This window comes from Pezoporus flaviventris, unplaced genomic scaffold (assembly GCF_033815535.1).
Source record: "Pezoporus flaviventris isolate CSIRO_AGI_PZ_B2104156 unplaced genomic scaffold, CSIRO_AGI_Pfla_v1 ptg000031l, whole genome shotgun sequence".
NCBI lineage: Eukaryota > Metazoa > Chordata > Aves > Psittaciformes > Psittacidae > Pezoporus > Pezoporus flaviventris.
In genome coordinates this window covers 44,327,732-44,355,617 of record NW_026892579.1, presented here as the reverse complement: position 1 = coordinate 44,355,617, position 27,886 = coordinate 44,327,732, and the positions used below count along the sequence as shown (strand labels likewise).

The 27,886-nt window shown below is 39.8% G+C and overlaps 1 protein-coding gene across 1 annotated transcript in view; it reads right to left on the bottom strand.

The window, feature by feature from the left end:
• VSNL1 (visinin like 1) overlaps positions 1-27,886 on the bottom strand; it is an 86,574-nt gene that overhangs the window by 39,264 nt on the left and 19,424 nt on the right. Inside the window, 1 exon segment of the mRNA XM_061460873.1 lies at positions 6,535-6,701. Within this exon segment, the coding sequence (XP_061316857.1) occupies positions 6,535-6,701 (167 nt within the window).

Here is a 27,886-nt window from a genome sequence, read left to right as displayed (position 1 = left end):
TCTAGATTTAGTCTCCAGAGATCGTCTGGAGGATATGGGCCATTATGTGCTCTGCAACAGAAGCAAACAAAAATATATTTTAGCCTTTAAAATTAGCCACTAGCCATAATGCTGCAAAAACAAAAGGACTTGTCCTTCTTTGCCTCTGATACTGTTTTTTTTTACTAACTTCTCACCACTCATCCAATACAGACTTAGGTTTTGAGGAACTGCTGCCTTTAAATGACAGCTAGCTATGTGTATGTTCTTTACACGTGATGAGAGAAGCTCTTCAGACTCTCGATCCAGCTGGTAGGACTGGACATTAACAGAGTTTGCACCAGACTTCACAGGATTAAGGTCACATGATGATAAACAATTTCAAGAGCCCAGTACAGTCCTAAGTGCTTAAATAAGGATCAGGAATAAAACTCTCATTAGCTTCAGTGAGATTATGATTTCAATTTAACTGACTCCATTTTACCTTGTTAAAGGCTCTTAGTATGCAGTGTTGCGATTTACAACCAGAGTTTTCAGAACAGTTTGATACCCACCATGCTGGTCCCCTAAAAAGCAGGTTTAATTTTACTGTGTAGCTTAAATGAAAATCCATGTTTATTTACTGAATTTTATTTTTCAGTATGGTTGCTGATCTGTTTGCTAAAAGGTTTTTAAAGATGTTCCTTAAAATGATATTAAGTCCAGCCATTATTTTTTCCACTAACAGCACAAAGACAGAAATGCAGTAGAAGAGCATGTTGCCAGTATCCTCCCCTTCCTCAGATTATTCAAAATCAGTTTCAAAGTTAACAGTGCCTTACGGGTTTTTTGATTTTGAATTTATATTTAAGAAACATTCTGACCCTTTGTTTTAAAATTCATCCAGCACAATCTAGCATCTGTTTGAAACATATAATAAGCCTCTTATGTGGTTTTCTGGTAGACCTGCATTTTGGCACAGCACCTGCCTATTCAAGTTTATGAGAAGGAGGAATAATGGCAAAAGCAGTTTTTCATGGAAAATATCCAGACAACAAGATGAAGCCTTTTTTTTTTTCTTTTTTTAACCAAGTCCTGCATTAAAAGCAATTGCAATCTTTTTTGTTTTTAAAGTTATCAGAACCCAATTTTAATACAGCTTTGGAACACTAAATATCCTGAAAAGCACTCCCTTGTGATAATGATGGACCGCAAATACATTTGCTTTTCAGCATACTGCCTTTTGGATTCTACTGCATTAATTTTCCTTTAACTTTCACTGCACTTCTGGTGAAAGGTTTTTTTACTCCTTAGGAGCATTTGTTGCTAATGATTTTACTGTAATTGTCTCAAATGTGTAGATTTGCAATAAGTGCTTAAGGAATACATTAAGAATGTCTGTCTCATAGATAGTTCTACAAACTCCCCCAAAAGCAGAACTTCCACTGTGCCAATAATGTTACTGTTAGGTTTTTCTAGCCTCTATCTGCCTATCTACATGTGTGGTGCTTCTTGTAGAGCAACCCTGTAATGTCCCTGGATCAGAGCTATTTGTCGCTTTACTTTTTTTTTTGTCTGATTGTCTCCAACCTAACTATAATAGTTCCATTATTCTGAATCAGTCTTAAAAATTCAGTAACATAGCAGCACTATTGACCTGTTTAAGGATTTTTAGAGGCATGTTTATAAATAGATGTATATGATGTTTTCTGTGCTGTTCTCAAATTTAGGTGGTGCATCCAACAAACATACTGTCATGTTGTCCAGAAAGACGGCTAGCACCCCAGATGTCATCTTCTGGAAGGCATCAACAGCATGGGCTAAAATCACTGTATGAGCAGATATGTCAATATTTCGGATAATCTGCATGATTTCAAAACATGCTGTAGCACTTTAGCAATACAGGATTGGTATAACTATTAACTGCTATAACATTCCTAAAAAGTGCTCCTATTATAGGGAGAACTTCAGTGGCCAAACCACACTCATAAAACCAGCACAGCTCTTCCAGTTCATAGAAATGATCCCAGGAAAATCAGTTTCTGCCAGTGCAACTGCATCTATATTAGACACATCTGTAAACACAGCTGTGCTGTTCTGGAATCCCAGTTCTTCACAGCCACTGAAAGCCTGAAATCCAGTTCTAACCTAACATTTTGAGGAGCTTTGTGCCATCTTTAGGAAAATGCTAGTCTGCCTTGAAAATCTGGATAGAGAAAAAGAGGCTGCAAATATACACACTTAAATTTCAATGGATTTTTGAGATTCTTTTGTTCTATGCATATTAAATGAAAGACTAAAAATCAATTCCCTTCAAGGCAGGAAATGTGAGATAAAAGCCAAAAATATGACAAACCATTTAATTGTAATTCATCAAATAGCGTTATTACTTTTTTCATTTAAGCGTTATATATAAAATACCAAAACATACCTAAATAATAGATGTGCAATAAATTCACAAAGTCAATGACTTTATTTAATTCTAGCATTACATCTTGATCACTCCTAACCCTACCCTTCCAGTTAAAGGACCACTGGTGCTTGTTTTTGTCATTAATCCAGAGGATATGCTTTTCATGTTCAGTGACCCAGTTCCAAGAAGTATCACAATATAGAAGTCTATTTTTCCCTTAATAAACATGCATAATTCCTGTGAATATTAGCATTGATTATACACACTTACACACTCTAGGGCATATTCATCCAAATTCAGTGAACTGAAAAGACCTGAAGGAAAATGTATCTGGCCCTCTAGACTGCAAGAAACCCTAAAGAATGATAGGAACAGTCCAAAATGCTTTATTGGCATATTTTATTTTAATGACACTTCTGAATATTAACTCCTTCAGCTCTCTGCCCGCAATATGAATGATGTTATATGTAAGCTAAAAGAATTAAGGGCTTTTTAGGATAGAAATATGGAAAATGAAGACAGCAAGCAAGGATTAAGCTTAATGGTTACGATATTCTCTTTGAAGATGGAAACTGTAGGTTCCAGCCTGTCCAATGATATTTCCTAAAGAAAAAGAGGTGAATTGGGATATTGCCAGCAGCCCAGGTGGGCATCTCTCATCACAGGTAGAGCAATGAGAGGGTGAGCAGTGCAGACTCAGACTCCTTACAAGGACATAATAATGGATTCAGAGTTTTCTACAGCTTGATGAGTATTTAAACCACTGTAGTAAAGGTAATGCACAAACATTGTCTTTGTTACTTAAGAGAGAAAGTAAAAGGACTTGAGTGACTTGGGCTTGCTTTGACTTCTAATGCCCTAGATAGTTCTCTGCAGGAGAGATTTGGAAGATACAACTCCCAGTATGAAAATACATGTGTATATACCCTGGAGAAATGTAGAACTTAATATAAATTCTTGTCCCAAGCATCACCTGATGGGTTTGCATTGGCACACTTGTTTACAATATGCTGGCTGGAGTTCCAGCTTCCCCAGAATGGTATCCACAAATTTCTCCCCCTCCCATACTCTGTGCAGACTGTTGAGACAGCTAACTCAGTGTTTCAGCATTTAGGTCTCATTTTGGCTCTGGGTTGACAGTACATAAACAATTCTTCAATAAACTGTTTCAAAAACTGCTGAATCATTCACCTCATTCAGCACCATGGAGGGAAACATGAGCACTAACAGCTTGCCACAGATTCCGGATCCCAAGAACTGATTGCAGACAATGCTAAATATGAAGCAGTATAACATATATTCCTGCCTATTGGCTGCTTATTTAAAAGAGGTGTTCTTGGCTAAATGTTTTTATAGACACTTGCAGTAAAGGTGCTGCAAATAATTATTCTGTAGAGCCCAATTGTGTAACTGCTATTATTTTAAGCGCTGAATGATTTGAATAATGGAAATTTCAATAGCAAAGGCTTCCAAGCCAAGCTAGAGTGATTTCCCCTTCAGTCAATACAGCTTTCATCTACGTCAGTAAACAGCACAGTACAACTGATGCAAATACATGGAGTGGAAGAGTTAGTGTTGAGGACTTGACATCCATGTCATACGTTGTGGGTGTTTTACTTCAGACCAACTCCAGCTTATTAGCTGACATTAAATACAGTGATACATTAGGTGCAAATTTAATAAAAAAAAGGCAGTTTCTGTGCCCTAAGATTGTGCACCCCACTCTGTAATTACAACGGAGGAGAAGTGGAGTTAACCAGGAAATTCGCCTCACAACACTGCTCCTGATATAATCTAAAAATGTTTTTTTCTCTTTAAGCCGAAGATGTTTTCTACTGCGCGTGAGTAAAAGAGCTTTCTTTGCATCTTAGTTAGATGACCAACACCCTTTTATGAATACACATGAAAGTGCACTACACAAATATGATGAACAAAGAAACAATGTCATCTTAATAAATCTGAATTGAAGGTAAGTCCTATATTTGTTTTCCAAATATCCTGATTTATGGAAATCTTCAATAAAACCCAATTTAGACCAACAGATAAATGTCATCCCTCCCAACTCTAAGTTCACATAGAGGAATAACTAATCAATACATGCTTCATATATTTTCCTACTGAATATGCATTAAAGGAATTGAAATGCTGTAAAAGTAATCGTAATGACTGGGGTCTCCTGCTGGTGGCTCCTCCTTGAAAGATCAGATTTCTCATGTGGGGTTTTCTCTGCAGCCTGAAGCCAAGGCAGGCAGAACGTCCTCATTGGAGAAGTCACCACCACAGCCAGCTCTCAGGTTATCAGCTCCTCAAAGAGCCTAGGGCCATAATTTCACAAGCATTTCTATGACAGAATAAGAAGTAAAGCTTTGGATTTACTACAGCTAATTGTATTTGTCCTCTGCAAAATTAGTATTTTGCTCTGCATATAAACATTATACACAGAATGACAATAAACTGGACTAAATATATGACAGTACCATTACAGAGTAAGCCTCAAAACCCGTAACTACCAAAGCAAGGGAGACAATCTTATTTGATGTGCATATCTAAAAATGTGTGAGGCCATAAAACTAAAACCTAGATATTGCAGATTAGTAACACTACAGCGCTGTCTCCAAATTTCAAGATCAAAATACTGCTGTGCTCTTCAGAGTATTTTTTGCATTACCATTTCTGCAAACAGGATATTGAATTTACACTCTGCTATTTATGAGGAAAGTGTCTTGTGAAATACCTGGGAATACTTCAAACACCCCTTTGAAGGGAGAAAGTCCTAACATTTTCAAGCTATAAGAAGATGCGTTTCCCACAGCACACAAAATCATTAAAAAAATAATAAAATAGTTCATTTACTGTGATGTGCCAAAAAGAATATAATGATTTCTAAGTTAAACACTTGATCTATCTCATTAGGAATCCGTATTTTGTGAAGAGCATTTACTTTCCACAGAAACATATATAAGAAATTATTAGATGTCTGATCTTCCTGGATGTGCACTGTTTGAAACAGAAGCTATACGTTGTCGGTCAATAACAAACACTACCTTCAGGCACTGGAAATTCTTTCATCTGAAAATAACACTCATTACAAAGTCAGCCATTTCTTAAAAAAAGAATCATGAGGCAATATCTTGAGCCATAAACATTAAGACAGAAGCTTATTTATGTAAGCTGGAGTCAGCAGATTTTGTTAGACCATTCAATAGAAGGAAAAAGGGGGTAGGTAATAATTTGCAGAGGGATCTGGTTCAAGGCTGAAGAAATTTAGGAAAGGACTGCAGCATGCATTTAAGGGAAAAGACAGTCCCATCTGTCTGCAGAAATTGTCAGTGGGCTTAATATTAACTGCTGCATTTGAAAGGCTTTTTAATTTTTATTCAGCCTCACACTGTATTTATGAACCGTTTTGATCCTGATGTTCATCACTGCCATCCAATATTTTAACTAATTAAAAGTACTTTGAAGTCTCTGACCTTTAGGCAGGCACTCGATTCTGAATTAAAATATAATCATCTTTGTAACATGAATACACTCCTTATACTATCCCCATGCTCTTCTTGTTAGAGAATAAATACATAGTAAATGTAAGGAAAAGACTACAATGAACTTGATAAAATAACAAAAAATAAGAAGAAAATAGACTGAGAAGCCTGGTTTTCCTTTCCTATATAGCAAAGACAAAGAGACAGCAGGGAAAAAATAAAAGCAATACTTAGGATTTACAGAAAGAAATCCTTTCTGCACAGTGCATAATGCATCTGCAGGACATACTGTCATGGAATTTCAACACTTTTTCTGAAACCAAAAGGGCAGCTTTTCATATGAGTAGGTAAAGCAATCACAGGCTTATATTCCAGCAGTATCACATAGGTACGGTGCTGTTTATTGAACAGGATCATCTTTAAAGGTGAAAGAAGGCCATAAACTACAGAATGTAGAGAATATGTTTCTTGTGTGTAAATCACAGCTTCTCTAAACTTTTGGTTCTGACCACTGGAGCTACATGAATTGCTGGTGTGATGAGCACTTTCTGTTTATCTCCTGGTCTTCACCATTGCTTCTTCTAGCAAAGGTACTCTTTAGTCCAAGTGACTAGCAGCTCTTGACCACATTACTTAGCAACCTTCTACAGCCAAATAATAGGAACTTAATAAACAACTTACTTTTACGTAGAGCTGTTGAAACTCCTCAAGGTTCAGTCTACCACTTGGACAGTCCTTTAGAAATCCTTTGTACCACTGTTTTAGCTCATGTTCATTGAACTCCGTGCTCTTCACCAGATCTTCCATCACCTCAGGGGCCAGCTTGCTATTCTGTTTCCCCATTCTGCCTTAAGAAGAAAAAAAATAATACAGTTAGCCAAACTGCTGTGTACATTTTAAACTGGAATTAGTGACAAAGCTTGAACTCATCACTTGTTTCATACTCACTGCTGCTTTTAGTCAAGCACAACTTGACAATTCAATAGTGAACAGGATCCTAAGCTATGCTTGAATATGAGAGGCTAAAAACAATGTAAAAGATAACATTCTTCTTTCCCTTAGAAGTTTTAAGGCCTAGACAGACTGCTCATTTGCCTTCAAATTACGTAATTTCTAGCTTTTCTTCACCCTAAGGCTGAAAAAGAGTATTTAACTTTTTATTTGAATTTAGCAAATTTTTTTCACAGATTTAGGCACGTCCACGATTTTCTATTATACTTTGTCTTGCAAATCTCTTCTGATACGACATCTATGTTAGCAGCTATTTCTCACAAGTAGGCGGCCATGGAAAGACAGGCTTCTAATGTCAGCACCAGGTGTTCCACTGGGAGGAAGGAAAGTGAGAGGCCACACACTTGGTCTCAAAAAATGGTTAAACCGAACTGGAAAATAAATGTAATTCTTATACGTATGCACATACATATGTATATATGCAGACATGTACATGTATGTGTGTATGTCAATGTATGTGTATGTATATATTTACTGCACAATGATACACAATAAATGGTTTATATTTAAACACTGTTAACTCTGAAGATATCCACATTTGTTATTTACATTTTGCATACACACTTATAAATATTAAACATAAACCACAAAGAAATACAAAATAAGCATGTGCATATAGATACGTAATTTCAGTACTGTTCACGTTGGCCCTTTGAGATATTTCCAGGTCCTCTGACATTTGACCAAGTATGTCCTTTGAGAGGATTTCTGAGAAATCATTTTCTTTAACTTTTTCTACTTTACTACAGTTTGTTTCACGACAGGAGATGTCTTTCAGTTGTTTTTTAATCAGATGACAGACAGTACTTAACTTGTCCTGTACAGAACTGCAAAATGATAATTTCTTTCCTAAGCCTAGCTTAGCATTTCCATTTTTATCTCCAGTATAGCATGTCTCTAATGACAGCACCACACTGAATGCACTGATTTTTAGTCCATATCACCACCCATTTCTGACACTAATTTACCGCTTTTGTCACATTCCCCTATTTTGAAGGGGAAGCTTTTTTCTCAAAAGGACATACTTTGCTCTGTTCCAACAAATCAATGTATTTATACAATTTCCTTATTTTTTCCTTTGCACTTGAGCAAGTGCAAAGTTAAACATTCTTTCTGGTCCATGCGTGGCCAACACATCCTCTGATGCCATACCACCAGCAGCATCATATTTCCTCCTGAAACACGTCATGGTTCCCCCTCTCTTTTGGCTATGGTCCTCCCCAGTCTGTCCTCACCTCCTCCCACACCCCCCAGCCCACCAAGACAACCAGGGCTGGCAGCAAACCTCTTTGCCAAGACAGCACACAACTTGGCCACACAAACAGTCCCGACACCCAGAAGGAAGATGTCTTTCGTCAAAGCATTCACTGGTACAAATCTGGGAGATTTGAACATTGGAAAGTACAAAATACCACAAACCATCAGGCTAGGAACTCCAGCCAGATATGTGTCCATGCCTTCGGGACACTGCTGTTAGACAAGTGCAATGTGCTGTGCACAGATGTAACTGGAAGTGGGAGTGAGCCGCCATTACCTGGGGTGCCTCCAGCAAGCAGATCTTCCTTCACCAGGCTCCGCACATTCTCCTTGTACCAATGCTGCAGAATGCCACAAGTGCTCTATTGCTCAAGGCCCTGTATCTTCTCTGAACCCACTGCAAGCACTCACTGAGCTGCAAATTAATGGCAACACACTACTTGCTCTGAACTTACTTTGAAGCTTTGCCAAGCTCCCATCCATGTTTTGGTAAACAGTACAAATATGGGGGAGTCTAACCTTTCAGGTAATTTCCATGGCCTAATTGTAAACATAGATGTCCAGAAATTAGCCATTTTAAATAAATGCTGGGTTTGCAATTTATATTATTTAGAACAATTGCCCCAGCTTTATCCTTGGAATCCCCACTTCTCACGTATGGCGCTGGCCTAATTTGGCATAGTCTGTATTTAAATTTCATGGAGACTAAAGTATACTTAGTTATTTCTTTAGCTCTAACTCAGATGGCTTTTTAAGTAAATAGACTATTTCAATAGACTATTTTATTTGTTCTGATCTTTAAGGGGTCTGTTTATTTCCCCTTTTTTCTTTTTTCTACTTTAAACTGTTACCTTTTGCAGTCATCAGATGCTTTACTTAGGACCCAGAGGATCCTTAAAGATTCTCATCAATTATAGTAACTACCTTAGGTAGATTCATAAGGCATCTTCTGGCTGTCTTACTTTAGCCAAGTGTGCTTTTACTTGACTTTTTTCACCTGGATTCTTATCCCCATTAATATCTAATTCAACAACACTTGCACATGAAAAGAAGCATCTTCAACAGGCAAAAAATCCAGTTGTTTTGACTGACAAATTTTCTGTAATAGCAACATTTTCCTGTATTTATCATGTCAGCTTTACAGCCCTTGGACTTGACACTACACAGACGTGGAAGTAGAAGGAACCTACAATCTCAGCACCACCCTCCAAAGGTACCTATGCTGTTTTCAGTAGTGTTGACACAAAACATCATAGAAAACGGAGTGAGTCTGCACAAATGCAAGAATACATGAATAAAGAACTGGATAAACATATCCACACATAACCTTTATTATCAGATCTGGAGAAACAAGACACCAATTTTCTGCCTCTGTGATACAGGTCTACTTTTGGTCAGCTGCTTGTTCTGCCATGGGCTGTCCAATAAATCACAAACAGCTTCCAGCCAGCCCTGATGTACCTCACCATATAATAGCCTCCAGCAAATGAAAACCGCAGTTTACATCTTGATAAAGCACTTTCAAAAACTAATTTTTTTTCCACAGAACCAAACCAATATTTGAGGAAGGCATAATTTGGGACTGCTGGATTCCGTACTCTTACTCGCTGCTGCAGCACAGCACGGTGCATAATCTGTCAGGATCTGTTTGAGACAAGGGACTGAACAAACTGACCAAGCTGGTCACAATGCCTTCCTGTAATTAGAGGCACTCATTCTTTCGTCTCGCTTTAAAGTTCTTTTCTCATGGAACTGAATTACAATCTGCAAGAAAGCTCAAGAGTGTCATATAATTATCAAATATAAACTCACACTTCTGGCATTGGGAAATCTGTCTTATTTGGGAATAAAAACTCAAATACATAGATTATCTAGTTAATCATATTCTAACATCTTCTAGAGTTTCACTGAATTGCTTATTATTATTGAAAAAGTACAATCACCCATTAGCAATAAGTATGCCACTGCCAACACATCTAATTTTCTAAAATTAAAAATATTTTTAATTAACTTATAATCATGGTTTCCCAAACATGTTTTTTCCTTGTGAAAAATCTATGAATAAGCATTAGGAAAAGACAGGAGAGAACAGCTGCACAATCACTAAGTTTTCAAGAGGTCAGTCATTTCTTTGTTTAATAAATGTTATTCTTTTAAACTATAAATTTTCTTCCAACTTCCATTTTTCCTAACATACAATGTGACAATCCAAGCACTGTTACTCATCTGTTTTCTGGTTGACAAAAATCATGAAAGGGAACACACCCCACCAAATAGCAGCATACTTTGATTCCAAACCATCATGGGGAAGAGATCTATGATAAACAAGGAGCCATAGTACATGGGTTGCACTTGGCACCAGTAAAGGTGTCAAGTCTGTTCCAAATGAGCATACTCTGGCAGAAGAATGCTTATTAATACTAGAAAGGGGAACAAAATCCAAATTAGAGATTAAGAAAACCACTAAAACTCTATTGATGTGCCACAAGTAGCAACAGCAATGAAGGTTTAGTTTTAAAACACATTCTTTTGGCTGAAATGCTGCAAAGGGGCTGTCAGCTACCCAAAGAAAGAAGCTTTTCAGAAATGCTCAGTACAGTAGTACTTCAATACTTCATTAACACTTTAACTGCTGCTTTTACACACTCATAGGAAGGTCAGATTTAAAAGATGGAGTTTTATTAAACAACCGACCCCCAACCTGCAGGAGTCCAGGCTGTGCCAGCAGCAGGCAGGGACAATATGAGGCCATATTTGCTTGCTCTTTGCCCCTCTGGGCCTCAGGAGGTCCATGAACAGCCCACCTGGGAAGCAGGAAAGGGCTTCAGCAGCTACTGAAAGTCACTCAAAATGACTGAGCAGCATGGCTAAGCAAACTGTTTTTATATGATTTACTGGGGACTTTGAAGGTAATGGGCATTCTGTCACATGCAGAAGACAGTTCCTCCAGTTTTAAGACCATACAAAGTTTTAAAGCCAGTTTTCCCTGTTTGATACCCCTCCTGCAATGCCATCACGTGTCCCACACGTGGTGTTTCAAAAGCTCTTCACTCTCCACACAATCTTCATCCAAACTTCCTGGCCAATGTGAAGGTTTTTTCCTGCAATATTTGAAAGCAATTCCTGCACAGAATTATTAGGTCTGCCTCTCCCACTTGGCTTGCCAGTACTAAACTGGCAGTGTGAGTACAGTTTTACAAATCAGAATTTTATTAAAGACATAACAAGAAGGAGGGACACGGGGAGAAGTTAAATTTCAATAGCAAAACATGACACTTACAGAAGCTTGTCTGCTGTTCAATGATTTCAAAACACCCCCAAAATGTTGCCCATGCAGCTCCATTCCCACCTGTTTCCTTCTTCCCCTCTGCTCCGCTTTGCCCTCCTCAGCAAGCGTTCAATGGTCAGAGGGACCAAGTACAAATGTAAATCCAGCTGTTCCTAAGGAAGTAAACTGAGTGCTGCTGAAGATCACGTATTTGTGCTGAAAAAAGAACCATATCCCTTTGAGAAGACAGCACCAACAACGACCAACCATATCCCTAAAATCCAGTTTTGCGTCATTTTGCTTGCTTTCCTTAAACTCAATGATATAAAACCATTTCATTTTCAAGTTGCATTAGAAAATGTGTTGCCAGGTTGTGATCCTTCCCCTCTACTCAGCACTGCTGCAACAAATCTGGAGTTCACCAGAGAAGTGATGAAGGGACTGAAGCATCTATCACACAAGGAAAGACTGACAGACTGTGGCTGTTCAGCTTGGAGAAGACTCAAGAGGTCTTACCAATGTGTGTCTAAATACCCAACAGGGTAGACAAAGACTGCAGAGCCAGTGGTACACAGAGACAAGAGGCACGAACTGAAATTCAAGAAACTGTATCTGATTGTGAGTAAACACTTTTTTATCATGCAGGTGATGAAACGCTGGAACAGGTTATCCAGAAATGTTGTGTACCTGCCATCCTTGAAGATACTCAATGACCAACTGGACACAGCTCTGAGCAATCATCGCCAGCTGCCCCCTGCCTGATCAAGGGGTTAGACTAGAGCATCTCTGGAAGCTCCCTCCAACCTCAGTGACTCTGTGAAACACTCAGGGGAAGAAAATGGGGCAGCCATACCACCTAATGTTTTGTATCCATAGTAGCTGTCTAGTTTCACTAAATTCCCTCCATGGGTAGCTGAGAGAAAAAGGGCTCATCTCAAGGAACACTTGGAAAAGATATGCTGGTGGCTGCAGTCACCTCCCTCTCATCACTGACTCCAAGAGTGCAGGGACATTCACCCTATGTCCCCGCACACAAGCACCTAACTGAATAGGGCTACCATTACAGATAGGTAAGAGACCATTTATCTCAGTATATTTTGGTTGCTTTGACACCTGCCCATGTTCATGCTCTTGTTTTCGCAGCAGTCCTGCATGAGCTGCAGGGGGTAGTCAACCAACATCTCTGCAGCCTCATGAGGTCTCTGCATTAAATGAGTTTGCTTGTATGGTGCATGTTTTTGTTGCTCTTCCTTGGCTCTGGGAAATGGGAACGAGTCATGTGGACTATGCCAGAAGCAAATGACAACACTCACTCTGCCAGCTCAGCTGTGCTGGCAGGCACTCATTAGGTTGGAAGGAAAGCTGTGTTTCATCTCCACCCCTCTGCCCACTCCCAGCCTACAAGCTCCCACAAGAACGTGCTGAGGCCTGGGGATAACATGTGAAAACCAGGCACTGAACAGGCACGTGGTGGGTGTCTTTCCAATCTTTGACACAATACAAATCTATGAACAGTACATTAAACACTGTATAGACTGCAACATAGATACAAATATAGGGGTAACAAACCCCCAAACAATTAAATGCTAGGAAAGCAGACAACTATGTCTATAATCTACAAAACCAGAATAATCTCCATGCTATTTTTGAGCAGCCTATTTATCAAATTTCCAGCTATGTGCTGATAACTGTAACTCCTGACAGCTCCTAGCATTGCTCCTTTCTCCTCAGGCTACTTCTGACACTGCTTTTTCTCTACTAATGTGAGCATGAAGCATAACTAGAAGCAGGCTATCAATCCACACAGATGCCTCATTCTTTCAAATACACTTACTGTTTCATAGAAGGGCTGGAGCACTTCTGATATGAAGACAGGCTGAGAGTTGGGGTTTTTCAGCCTGGAGAAGAGAAAGCTCCAGGGAGATCTTGTTGAGGCCTTTCAATACTTAAAGTGAGATTTTAAGAAAGGCTGAGAAAGACTTTTAGTAAAGAGCACTTAAAAAAAAGATGGAAAGCGACTTTTCACCATGGGCTACAGTAATAGGACAAGGGGCAATGTTTTTAAACTGAAAAAAAAAAGTAATTTATATTGAATACAGGGAGCACATTTTTTACAGTAAGGGTGGTGAGAAACTGACACAGGTTGCCCAGAGATGGAAGATGCTCCATCCCTGGAAGTGTTCAAGGCCAGGTTCGGTGGGGCTCTGAGTAACCTGATCTACTGAAAGACAACCCTGCCCATGGCAGGGAGATTGGATTAGATGATTTTTAAAGGTCCCTTCCAACCCAAACCATTCTGTGATTCTAAGATAAGGATTTTTGTGTGTATGTTTGTGTAACACCATACTGAAGTTAGAAGCAGTCATAATTTATTGCTGACATTATAAACCTCAAACTAAGGGTGAAACAAACAGGCTAGGTTCTGATTTATATTACACCACAGAAAAAACCTGGAAGAAATCCAGTGATTTCAGATACTTTACCGGCTTTACCAAAGATCAGATTCAGGCCTGCAATCTCTCCGTGTAAAAGAAATGGGGAAAAATAGAGAGTAATAACATTAAGGAATGCAATTATCCAACTGAACTGAATAATAAATGGAGAAAAGAGGTTTAAGCAAAAGAAGAGAGATATATTTTTAAATTTTATTTGCAATGAGATGGATATTCAATTAGATTCAAGCAATAAAAAAACATCTGAAAGGGTAAAAGCTGTGTAGGAGGATGATCTAACATAACAACAACTGGTATGTAGGTTTTTTTTTCTCTAGGTGACTAAGAAGCAAAAATTGGATTTATTTCATTAAAAGTGAGGATTTCTGTCGAGTCTGGAATAAAAAGAAAAGGGAGTTCTCCACAGTTTCAACATGAAAATCAAGGGCAGTGCCAGACTCAGGAGTAGCTCCACTGCTGATGCACCCCTGTAGGTCACAGTAGTAGGGCTCTATTCAAAGCCCAGTGCTGAAGATGACAGCTTGGGTAAAAGCTAATTTGCGGACATGTGGCCTGAAGTACACCACAGGGTCTTATTTCTGCCCACTCTGCTCAATTGCTTACATGTCATAGCTGGTTTTCCTCCTTTGAAAGTAGACAGAGAGGAGGTACGTAGCATAAAGCAAAGACTTAAGTGGGTTGTCCAACAAGACCCAACTGCTCGGAAGAGCTTTGAGGCTCTGTCACTTAGCATTAGACTTTGAGAGACAGGGAAAATTCCCTCTTTTGCTTGCTCTTTCTCTCAGTCTGTTTTTACACTACAAGGAGAGTATCCATATTGCGACAGAAAGCTTAGGCTCTGAATGATCAGAAATCACAGTATGTTAGAGATTGGAAGGGACCTCGAAAGATCATCTCCTTAAGAAAATTTTTGCTTTCTCCTTCACTCTGTTACTTGGTTTTGTTGCATGCCATAACTCAAACTTGCTTGGTTTTGGTTTAGGTTGTTTTGATTTTTTATGTCCACTTCTCTAATATTTTGACAGAATTTGGTGACTTATATGCTCTGGAGAATTTAGTGACTAATTTCTGAAGAGAACAACATGCTTGTTAATGCTAAGTGCCAGACAAATATGTAAGTACCTCTGGTGCCACAGTTTCATTTTACTATTGGCCATGCTTCTATCAGCTGTGGTGATCAGTAGGTTAACAAGGAGGTGTGAATTGAGGAAGAAGCCTTATTTTTCAGCAGTGAAATGAGTATTTTCTTCACCAGTCTATCTTCTTCAATTCTGTCCTCATAAAGATTTTAAAATGCATGCAGAATATTTACTGGACCTTTCTGTAATAATTCATATGCTGAATACCATTCCAATCACCCAATTATCCAGAATGCTCCAGCACCAGAGCCTTGATTCCAGGGACTACTTTGCTATATAACTTCACCCAGTAAAACAGGTTTCGTTTTTTTCCTAAGATTATATTCTAGAACATGGTTTCCAATATGCTTTCCCTCATGAGATGCCCTGATGTGTTAACAGAGAAATCCAAAACCTCCTGGACATCACTCCAGTGAAGTTCACTCTAGTTCAGGGTGGCCAGTGGAACAAGTTACATGGCAGCACTAATGGTCACTTTCCAAGTCTTACATATCAAAAGAGTGGCTTATTCAATTCTAGGTATTTCAGTATTTCACCTCTTCTGGGGCAGCTGCTGCAAACACCTTTTTAGAGGGGGAAGACTGACAGGGCATGCCTGAACATTACAGTTTCCCTGAGTGGGTTCCAATCTTCTTCTGGAACAATAGGGTAACATTTATGTAGACTGTAAACATCCATCTAGGGTTTTTAATGCCAAACTATATTATTTCCTCTGTCTGCAATATATATATATTTTGTACATAACCAGTTGTAGAGACTAAAGTTAATTAAAATGTTGTTCTTCTTTGAGATGGTCATGCTTGGGGATAAGAGTTTTTAGATTTTAGCCACTGCCTTGACCACATTTACATATACACACCTTTTTTTTTTTCCTTAGTTTTCCTTTGGTTTTAAATATTCATTTATTCTGTTGTAGTTGCCTATAAAAATTAATACATACTTTCTCTCCACTTTCTCCACTTATATTACAGGAGATCTTATTTGCTATCAGTTTGTTCTATTGTTAGTCTGAAATGTCATAGTACTCTTATGTTTGATATGTGAAAAGCCAAATTCTCTAAGCTGCTGTGTTTACCAAGAGGTCCTTTTATTGCTCACCTTCCAGCCTTATTCTGAGTTTGAATCCATCACATCCCCTTTTTATGACCATAAGTCACTGGGGCTTTACTTAATGGTACAAAATTCACTCTTCATTTTTATCTATATTCCTCATCACAGCACTTAAACAACACTGCCCTACTTTTCTGAAAAGGTGGATTAACCACATCAAACATTAGCTGTTTCAAAAGTCATTTGTCTTTGGTCCTTCTGCAGCCAATGGAGATGGCAGAAGTGATTTCTGAGTGATTCACCCAATGCAGAGAGAGATGCCTGGAAGAGGCAGGATGAATACATGCATACTTATTTTAAGACAGGATGAATCACCTTCTGCAAATGTCTCTTTCTTTCTGCTGCTTGTAGAGGCAGCGTTGTACTTTCTTAGATCTGACTGGATTTCTAAATGCTTAAAGTGAAGCAAGAAAAATCCTACCTTGCTAATTGACAGTGGATAACCTAGAATCAAAATGCCATTCATGATCTCATTAAGAAACACACAGATTTGCCAAGGTTGATTGTTAATCCTATGTACTGCAATCTTTATTCAGATGTCATTAATGCCATTCCAAGCGCAAATGCTGGTGTACCAGAGTCTTTCCTGAATTAACTTCCATCAAACCAGTGAAAAAAAACTAACTCTTTTCCACCCTTTTCCAGGCCCCCAAAACCAAAAGTTTATTTAAGTAGCTAAACTGCAGAGATTGGGTTGCTGAAGGTTGCTCCATTATGCCCTTGTCATCTCATGTTTTTTCCTCAGTACAGTCCCATGCCAAGTAAAGTCCTGGCCTCAAAGAGTAATAAAAATATATTTTTATTATTATTAAATACAGCATCATTTTGTAAGAAATTTCATTCTGACCATCTAAACGCTGTATGAAAGCTTGGTCTTCTCCAACCAATTTCTAAAATCCAGCTCTCCACCAGTCTCTTTAGCAGCTATGTCTGGCAGCACAAGACACTGTGTCATTGTTCTGGATTCACAATAAGTGGGCATGGCGAGCACTGTATGGCCCTCCTCCAGTGTCAGCTGGGATTAACAGCAGCAAGATCAGTGCCTAGATCGTTTTCTCTCTGTTCCCAACTCACAAAGCAGTGGAAGGGTCTCTTTTTATCTTGTTGATGTTCCTGTGTGGTGTAATTACAACTACGACTGACAAAGGATGGAGTAAAACTCTGAGTAGCGGTATCAGCTTATAGTCTGTAAATAGTGTTGTGGTAACAGAAATATATATATAAACTAACACATACAGATACATTTTAAATATTTTGCTTCCATTCAATTTCTTCATTAAAAAGGAACACTTAAGCCTATGGAGTTAGCTTGCTTTTGCACATGCATCTATGATGGCTGTGAATCAGCTGATTTCAACTGATGATTTTGACCTGTGTGCTAAACAACTACAACTAAAAACCACATGACTATACTACAATAGTTATTAACAGAAGTGGTTAGCAGGAAAGCAGATCACAGCTTTTTATTTTACTAAAACCCTTTCAAAATCAAAACAGTGTTTACATCATTGTGGCTAGTGATCCATTGGTGCAACACTCACCCCAAATTCATTATAAACACATCGTCAGAACTATCCCTTGTGACTGCTTCAGATGGAGCATGATTAAATGCAGAGGAAATGCATTACTGAGAAGATGAATCATGATTCTGCAAAACAAAATCAATGGCTTTACACTTTTGAGTTGGACACTGAGGGACAGTAAAAAATGTTACTTATACAAGGAAGCAAGCAAATTAATCACATAAACAGCTTAAACAGGAAAAACAGACTGGCAGTAACACTGACTATCAAAGAAACACAGAAGAAAACTTGAAAATGTTTTCTTAAGGTAGAATTTTCAAATAAAAATTCCTCCATCATACTACTATGAAATGCAAAGTTTTATTTCCATCCCTTTTGATTTTTAAGGTTTGGAATAAATGTAGTAATTTTAATTACAGTGGTCTGATGGCTCATTTGAAATATTTCAGTTCCTTCAATCTAGTTTAAGCAGGAAGGTTGGTAACCATCTCACAGCAATAAGTGCATGAAATGCCCTAGTGAGTCCTGTTGGTATGATTTAAGCCACTCAGGTCAACTCAGCTGCCCAGACATAGTGTGTCCCAGCTGGTCCCTGCATTTGTATCTGCTAACTCCATATGGATGTCCCAGATGCCTTAAGGCCTTTCAGAATGCACTTAACATCTCTGCTGAAGCAGCTGAATCAGTTGAATGAGATCTTGCCTGCCTATTTTAGACAGCCAACTTGAGCCTAGCAAACCAGCTAAGTGCCAAAGTGCCCTGTTTTGGCAACAGGGAAAAGCCATCACAGAGAAACCCTGCTCACCTAAATTACCGCATCAGTCTTAAAACTACAGGCTGTCCCTGGAGTCCATGAAAAATGCCTGCCTTCTTCTACACTTAAGCTAGGAAGACAGCTTTGTTATGCACCTGAAGATTAAGTGGGAAATAAGATGTTTCCAACCTAAATTAACAGGCTGTCCATATACAGAATCACAGAACCACAGAATCATTAGGCTGGAAAACACTTTTAAGATCACTGAGTCCAACTGTTAATCTAACACTGCCAAGTCTACCACTATGACATCCCCTTTGCTTTTATAGAATAATGCACAATAAGACCAAGTCGTAGCTCATCTCCAAGTCATTTTTTGGCCTTGACTAGTATCCTTGATGAACGCTGGAGCAAAACCACCAAGGCTGAGAAAGTGTGAAACCCACCAGGGCTGACCTTAGAAGTATTCATTGTGCTTCCTTCCTCCTTTAGGAGTTTTACTTTTCCAGAGCTGCCAATCCAACTTATGTCATAAAGCATGCAATTAATTAAAAATGTAAAAATGGCTTTTATGCAGATTGAGAACATGATTTCTTCAGTACACAGTATCTGTTACACAGGAAAACCCAACATCAAAAAGCTGTAATGCCCATAAACATTAGCTAGTATTTCCTCATTAATTAGCACATGCTAGTAATATTGTTATTTGAAATCAGAGAGATAAATAATATAGTTGAATCTCAAAAGCCCTTCTTCCTGGAAAATACAAGTGTTCTTACAAATGACAGAGCTCCTAGCAAGGTTATATACTGAGGGAAAAGAAGAATGCACTCTGACATCAGTATTGATAGAAACTGCAAAATGAACAAAAAGGACAAAGCAAAGGAAAAGCTGTCTGTCTCTGAGGAGACTCTATGTCCCCAGTACAGGAACTTCATTATTATTTCATGACCTTAATGGCAAGCCTCTAAGCCTCATGTATGTCTTTCCTAACAAAAAATTAATTACAAACACAAACTAGAAAATCTTGGATATGCAATAATTGAAATCTGTAAGGTATTTCTTCTAGTTTTGACTTCATTTATACAAACAATAGTTTGGAGAGACAGCTAAATAAAACATACAACTTTTCATAAGTCCCAAATATGAATCACAGCAAATGGTCTTTCTGTTAAAAGATAAGCCAGAGGGAGGCAGGGAGAGAGAGAAAATCAAAGACAGAAAGCCTCTCGTGCTAAAGGACTACATAATTTTACCATTTCATACATTAAAAATTATTGGAACAATTTCTTCCAACTATTTTTCAATAGAGCTCTACTGGAATAAATTTTTATAGCAACTGCCTGATCAGCTGAATGTATGTGCACATGTGTTTTTGTTTTTTTTTTTGAGAAATAATGAAAGATAGACAAAAGGTAGAAGAGAGAGTCTAAATCTCTGGGACAAGCTGTAGCAATACATCCAAAAAAGAGAAAAAAAATAATGGTGATGCAGATAAAAATATGAAATATAAAAATATGAAAAATACTGTCTGAATTCCTTGAGTTTATCATCCACCAGGATAAAGCAACTGATAGAGGTTGCTAAGCACAAACAAGCTGACTCAGAAATCTTTTCCAAGGTCTCAAAATTGCAATCTAAAATACCAGCCTGCAGTTCCATTAAATTGTCTAGGAAAATAAAGTTTTGCTCTGATTCACTGCCCACCTCTGGTACATAAAGACCCTGTGGAAATCTACTTTAGAAAACCTAGCAAGAAAAAGACATTATTATAGGCTATGAATCCTGGAAAGCATGACATGTAACTCTCATTCTCAAGGGGCAGGGTATCTTTTCTTAACTTAGGGCTGTCGCTGAATTGTCCATGGGAACAGTTCAGACCTATGGAACCACAACCACAAGGGTGCCGGACAGAAAAGTAACCATAAACAGACATTTCCACTTTAAAGCAGAGTTGCTGAGACAGCCCTGTGGGTTCTGACAAAGCCAACCAGGGATTATCACTGCCAGTAAAGGGGGAACTGTTGGAGGCAACAGGTAAGGAGGAACAGCTTAGGCAGCATTCACATGACTGTAACTTCCACAGAAACTGCTGCTCCCAGGTAACAGGAGACAGCACTGGGCAAAATACTTGTATTCCCAATCATGATACCAAGCAGCTGCAATTGCACTGACAGCTACTCTGGACTATTTAAGTCTGTAGAATCTGCAAAGCTAGAAATGCCAAACACTGCCTTCCTTGGCATTACTTCATGATTACTTCACTCATCGCTGGAGAATGTGCAGGTGAAAAGATTTATGATAACAAATTGTTGTTGCTTCCTCTAATGATTCCAGACGCTGCGAGTGACTGAGGATCATAGAATCATACAATAATTAGGGTTGGAAAGGACCTTAAGATCATCTAGCTCCAACACCCCTGCTGTGGGCAGGGGCACCTTACGCTAAATCGTATCACCTAAGGCCTCGTCCAACCTGGTCTTGAACACTGCCAGGGATGGAGCATTCACAGCCTCCCTGGGCAACCCATTCCAGTGCCTCACCACCCTCACAGGAAAGAATTTCTTCCTTATATCCAAACTAAACTTCCCCTGTTTAAATTTGAACCCGTTACCCCTTGTCCTGTCACCACAGTCCCTAATGAACGGTCCATCCCCAGCATCCCTATAAGCCCCCTTCAGATACTGGAAGGCTGCTATGAGGTCTCCATGCAGCCTTCTCTTCTCCAGGCTGAGCAGCCCCAACTTCCTCAGCCTGTCTTCATATGGGAGGTGCTCCAGTCCCCTGATCATCCTTGTGGCCCTTCTCTGGACTTGTTCCAACAGTTCCATGTCTTTTTTATGCTGAGGACACCAGAACTACACACAATACTCCAGGTGAGGTCTCACAAGAGCAGAGTAGAGGGGCAGGATCACCTCCTTCGACCTGCTGGTCATGCTCCTTTTGATGCAGCCCAGAATACGGTTGGCTTTCTGGGCTGCAAGTGCACACTGAAGCCGGCTCATGTTCATTTTCTCATCAACCAACACCCCCAAGTCCTTCTCCACAGGGCTGCTCTGAATCTCTTCTCTGCCCAACCTGTAGCTCTGCCTGGGATTGATCTGACCCAGGTGTAGGACCTTGCACTTGGCATGGTTAAACTTCATGAGGTCGGCATCAGCCCACCTCACAAGCATGTTGAGGTCCCTCTGGATGGCATTCCTTCGCTCCAGCGTATCAACCGAACCACACAGCTTGGTGTCATCGGCAAACTTGCTGAGGGCGCACTCAATCCCACTGTCCATGTCAGCGACAAAGATGTTAAACAAGACTGGTCCCAACACCAATCCCTGAGGGACACCACTCGCTACTGGTCTCCAGCCGGACATTGAGCCATTGACCACAACTCTTTGTGTGCGGCCATCCAGCCAGTTCTTTATCCACCGGGTGGTCCATCCACCAAATTGATGTCTCTCCAATTTAGAGACAAGGATGTTGTGTGGGACAGTGTCGAACGCTTTGCACAAATACAGGTAGATGACATCAACTGTTCTACCCCTGTCCATCAGTTCCTTTGCTCCATCATAGAAGGCCACCAAATTGGTCAGGCAGGATTTCCCCTTAGTGAAGCCATGCTGGCTGTCACCAAGCACCTTGTTGATTTTCATGTGCCTTAGCATGCCTTCCAGGAGAATCTGCTCCAAGATTTTGCCAGGCACAGAGGTGAGACTGACTGGTCTGTAATTCCCCGGGTCATCCATTTTCCCCTTCTTGAAAATGGGGGTTATATTTCCCTTTTTCCAGTCATCGGGAACTTCACCTGACTGCCACGATTTCTCAAATATGATGGACAGCGGCTTTGCAACTTCATTTGCCAGCTCCTTCAGGACCCTCGGATGGATCTCATCAGGACCCATGGACTTGTGCACGTTCAGATTTTTAGATGGTCTCTAACCAGATCCTCTCCTACAGTGGGCCCAAGGTCTTCATTCTCACAGTCCCTGCATCTGCCTTCCAGGACTTGGGTGGTGCAGTCAGAGCCTTTGCCAGTGAAGACCGAGGCAAAGAAGTCATTCAGAACCTCAGCCTTCTCCAAATCCTGTGTAGCCAGTTCTCCTGAGAGCTTCCTGAGGGGGCCTACATTCTCCCTGTTCTGTTTTTTATTTGCTATGTACCTGTAGAATCCCTTCCTGTTATCTTTAATACCTCTAGCTAAGTTTAATTCTAACTGGGCCTTAGCTTTCCTAACCTGGTCCCTAGCTTCCCAGACAACATCCCTGTACTCTTCCCAGACCACCTGTCCATGCTTCCACTTATTATAAGCCTCTTTTTTCAACTGAATTTTCCTCAGGAGCTCCTTATCCATCCAAGGAGGTCTCCTGGCCCTCCTGCTGCACTTCCTTCTGGTTGGGATGCAACACTCTTGAGCTTGTAGCAGGTGATCCTTGAGTATCAACCAGCAGTCTTGGGCCCCTCTGCCCTCTAGGGCTGTATCCCATGGAACCTTCCTAAGCAGGTTCCTGAAGAGGCCAAGGTCTGCTCTTTTGAAGTCCAGGGCAGTGAGCTTGCTGCACGCTCTTCTCACTGTCCTGAGGATCTCAAATTCAACCATCTCCTGATCGCTGCATTCAAGGCTGCCCTGGAGCGTCACATTTCCAACGAGCCCTTCCCTGTTGGTGAGCACAAGGTCAAGCGTGGCACCTCTCCTTGTCAGCTCCTCTATTACTTGCAGAAGGAAGTTGTCTTCTACACAATCGAGGAACCTCCTGGATTGCTTGCGCCGGGCCGTACCGTCCTTCCTACATAATGTCTTACAATTTTTTGTATTTCTGTAACAAGTTACACAAATTAAACTGCTAAGAATGAACAAAAATATCTTGGATGGCAAGCAGAAGAAAAACCTTTCTTCATAGTCAAAGGCGTCTTCACCATTTAATTGCATCCACAGCTTTCTTAATTGCAAAAACACCCCACAACTTGAGTTTATGACTGTAATATGTAAGTGTGATTGAAATCACCTGGCTTCAGCACTCTCAAATACACTAATATAGTCATTTCGGCCAACAGAGACAGTCACAGCCAGATAGCGATTCAGCAAGTTGATCTAAGACATTTCTCCTAGGGTGGAATGAGTCATATATTGGAGGTGCTGTTCTCTCTCCATAGACTCTCCAGACTATCATGTCTAACAATCACTGATTAAATTAGCTTTCCTGAATTTGCCTGGTCCCTTTTTGACCACACTTACATCTTGGTCTCCACAATATCCTGTGGAAATCAGTTTCAGAATTTAATTAAACGTTAAACAATAATTTCATTGGTGACCCTATTTCTTGTACTGTGAGAAAGTGACTATTTCTTGTTCACCTGCTCCTCATCAGTTGTGAAACACCCAGACTCTGCCTAGTCTATGCTCCATGTTCCTAATCAGCTTTATCCCGTTTTTCTAGACTTTCATCAATTTCACTACTCATTATCATGCAAATGACTATAACTACAGACAGGATGCTCCACACGCTTATATAGTATTTTTCCTACTTCTGTCCTACTAATTCCTAACCATTTTAACTACTACTTGTCATGAACCAGTAATTTGAGAGATCTATCCTCATTAATGCTCAGATCCATTCTTACTTTCTACTAGGTAATCTATAGTTATCAACATACTTTGCCCCACATGCAGAACCTTACTCTTATTGCCAACACATTCACTTGCTGTTTCATCTTCCCAATATTCAGTACTAGATAATCATGCTGCAGGACTTTAGAGCCGGATTCAAATCTGACTGTTATGGATAATGTCAAATCATATGCAAACTTTCTCACTTTCCTAGTGAATTCCGCAAGTTATTTATAAATATGTTTTATTTCTTCCCCCACTCTACATGAATTGTAAAACCATGTGGTAACTGGTTTTATGCCTATGTATATATGCATATATGAACACTACAAATTACTTAGAAAATTCAAAACTAGATGAAAGATGAGTTAAATATGCTGCTATCATTAAAGGTTAAAAACTTGAGGAAATTTCATAGATTCATGTATTTTAACAACCTGGGAAGAGGTGTTGTGATCACTTAGGACGGAAACAGTAGAATTTCACACACAAATTCCTGGTTTATCTCCAATCTTTGTCATTAAGCAAGAGTACAGTTTTTAGATAGGCACCTGGTCTTGATTTAAAGCTTTAAACCAACAGATGATCTACCACGTCTATAGTTCGATCAGGCCCTGCTTGTGCTAAATGCTGCACTGATAGAGCTGTTCACTCTGGTGTGACAATAGAGGGGAAAAATTAAAGGAAAAGAAGGCTACAGTTTAGCAATAAGCTAAACAGTGGAATAAAATAATAACAAAAAGCACCCCTCCCCAAACAGCAGCAAGAAAGAGAGCAATCTTAAAAGCTATTGTGGCACTTGCCAGGAGCTTTGAACAGCTAGTAGCTCAAATCAGAGGATGCAATATAAAAACTGTTGGCTGCCAGAAGGCAAAGAATTGTTTGAGCTGGTTATAGTTGCAGCACTTTCTTTCTTTTTTTTCCCCCTACATTACTCCAAAAAGACTCAGCACAAAGAGAACCAGTTTCAGAATCCCCTCTGGAACTGAGCAAGACTCCAAATGATGGACTTTTGGCAGTGATATTTTTCAGCCTCCAAGACAAAGCAGAATACAGAACAAATGATATTCAGGAAATCTGCCTGCTTGTTCATGGTGGAAAAAAATCCCTTTATCTTTCCTGACCAGAGCAGCCCCATTACTGAGGCCAAGTAAAAGGGGAAGGGAGTGAGTGTATGTCAGGAAATAAATTCAAGGAAAAGGATCAGAAATCTCTTTTCTTGCTTATAAAAAACTGTATTATATTCTGTGGGAAAATGCGTGTATCTTGGAACAAGAAAATGTAGACTTCAAGGCACATGGTATAAGGAACCAGATTTACAAAGACATGTAAGCACTTCTAGGCCTCTGCACTACTGGCTAATGTAGGTGTTGGTACTAAATTGCCTTGCTACCTTTCTTTCCAAGTAAGTCAAGGTGATGCTCAGTATCAATTGTCTCTCCAGCAGCTTGAGTGCTCTTACAAAATCTCACCAAGTACTTAAGTAACAAATATAATCTGAAGTATTAGCTGTGCTTTCCCTGCTCAAAATGCAACTCTGTCACCTCTACTAAGAACACGACACTAGCATACAAACAGGTCAGGCACTGAACTTCATCATGCTAGCTTGTGCATCCATGCCTTGTTTTACCTAGTACCACTTCTTAGCATTTTGAAGGTCCCCATTCCCCACACACTGCCACTGTGAAACATTCAAGTTAGCATTTGATTCTTCATAAAAATAGCCAGGCACATGAATAATGATACATCATATTATCATTAGTCCTGGGGAGCTGTGAGTGCCAAGCTGTGAGCGCACATTAAGAGTGCAGTAAGGAACGTGCCTGAATAGCCCAATGAAATTACTGACTACAATGTTGCTGAGAAACACTGACACCTAATATAGATGTACCCACACAATAAATATAGGCTAAGCTGGGTTTATTATGCAGACGTGCTTAGTGGTAAGAGTGTCTACGCAGTATTACCATGGCTCTGCTATCACACAGTTAGGTAACAGTACATTGATTGTGAACCTCAGCCCCAAATTGTCCCTCTTCTTCCTTGTCCAATCTTTTCCCTGTACCTATGGCTTCTGGCAACACGCTTGTCAAACCAGTCCCAGTAAACCTGTACCAGCTCATTCTGACTCTTTCTCCCACTTTCCTCCCCTCCTTTCTTCCTACCTGGCTCTCATTCCCTATCCAATGCCAATTCTCATCACCTCGGTGTTTTATCTGTACTTTTACTTTTTTGGCTTTTCATCAGCAAAAGCAGTGAGAGCAGTGATGTTCACAGCATGCAAGGTGTGTACATAAGGCAAAACAAGAGAGCTTTGCTTGTTTAAAATACAGAGAATTCATCTTATTGACATTTGAACAATCTTGGCATCTTCGGGCACAATACAACCACTCCCAAAGAGCAGAGAGGGATGGATGCCCAGGCTGCCAGCAGGGCCGCCAGCATCTCTCAGAGAGGCAGCCCTGAACAGCAGGGACCGGGGGCAGGCTTCAGCAAGTTTAAATGATGATGTACACTTTATACAATGTTTGAGAGCATTTTATGTTAAAAAACAGGTTGTAAAGCTAAGTAAATTATGCAGCTTATAATTATGTTGTGTAAAGCTCAAACAACCTAAGGCAGCCACTTTAGAAACACCATGATTTACAGGCATGAGATGCAACTGCAGGGAGGAAGGCAAAAGTGATACAAGTGTCTCCCTCACATGTGCGCAAATGCACGGGGTTTGCATTGTCTATGTGTACTCCTCCAACTACCCAAAACCACCACAGGCTGGTTGGAGAAGGAAACGCGTACAGACAAGAGCCATCTGTGGGCAGGAAGAGCAGGAGAGACAGCTATGTTCAAGAGCAGTAACGGCAAGTGAGACATCCAGTACAGCGTTTTCAGATCCCAAAGGGTCTTGGTGAATCTAATCACCTAAAAAGTGGGATAGGAGGAAGAAATGGGGGATGAGCTGATATCCTCATGTAGAAAAAGAGAATTCAAACTACCAGGCGGAGAAGCTGTTACTTACATTTTCTGCATGTTATTCTATATTCCTTTTCCCTTCCTCGTTCCTAACAAAGGAGTGTTGAGCAAACCTATCTGTTTGAAGCGTGTAAGCAGGGAAGCAGAGATCACTGTCAACTCCTCTAGGTGTCTAGGTGGAAGCTTGAACTGGTTTTGTTTGTTTGTTTTTCCCAGAACAAATACAGGAATGAGCCTGGCTCTTGCTGCTTCCAGTCTGCCCTGATAAAAGGATAAAATGGAAATGGAAAAGGCATTGGGGTCAAAGATGTCACTTGCATTTGTACTTTCTCTTTTAAAAACTACCTGTATTTCTCAAATAAACTGTTCAGAACATCTAGGAAAAACTTTTAAGGCTAAGAGGAATGGTCAGTTTGTTCCTGTTTTGCTCCTCATGTAGAGCTGTTGCTGAAAAAAAAAAAAAAAATCTTAAATCTGACAGGCCTGGGAAAGCCCGGAGGAACTGCAATCCCCAGTTATTGTCTTGAAGTTACTTGCCATACAGTTAGTGCCTGCCACCAAATAAAGCCACTCAGTGGCCTGCTCATTCTTTGCTGATGTCATATTTCCACTCTATTCCATTATCAGTCCTCCAAACTTTCTTAGAAACATCACATTTGTCTGTTACTTGAAAGGAGCTAGGTTGATTTACGACCCTGAGAACCTGGCCAAAATCCAGAATGACTTCAAAATGCCAGTCTGTAGCTTAATCTGTTTCCTCAAGAGACTGAATGAAAACGTTTTGGCTTTTGTTTTCATTATTATTGATGAAAATAAATAACAAAAAATCAGTTGCAATTTTTAAAACTTTCATATGACTAGGGACCACAGAAGAATGAGCAATTATACTGTTAATGCCAAACGATCTGAAACTATTGCAAAGAAAACTGAGAGAAGACTCTTCTCCACC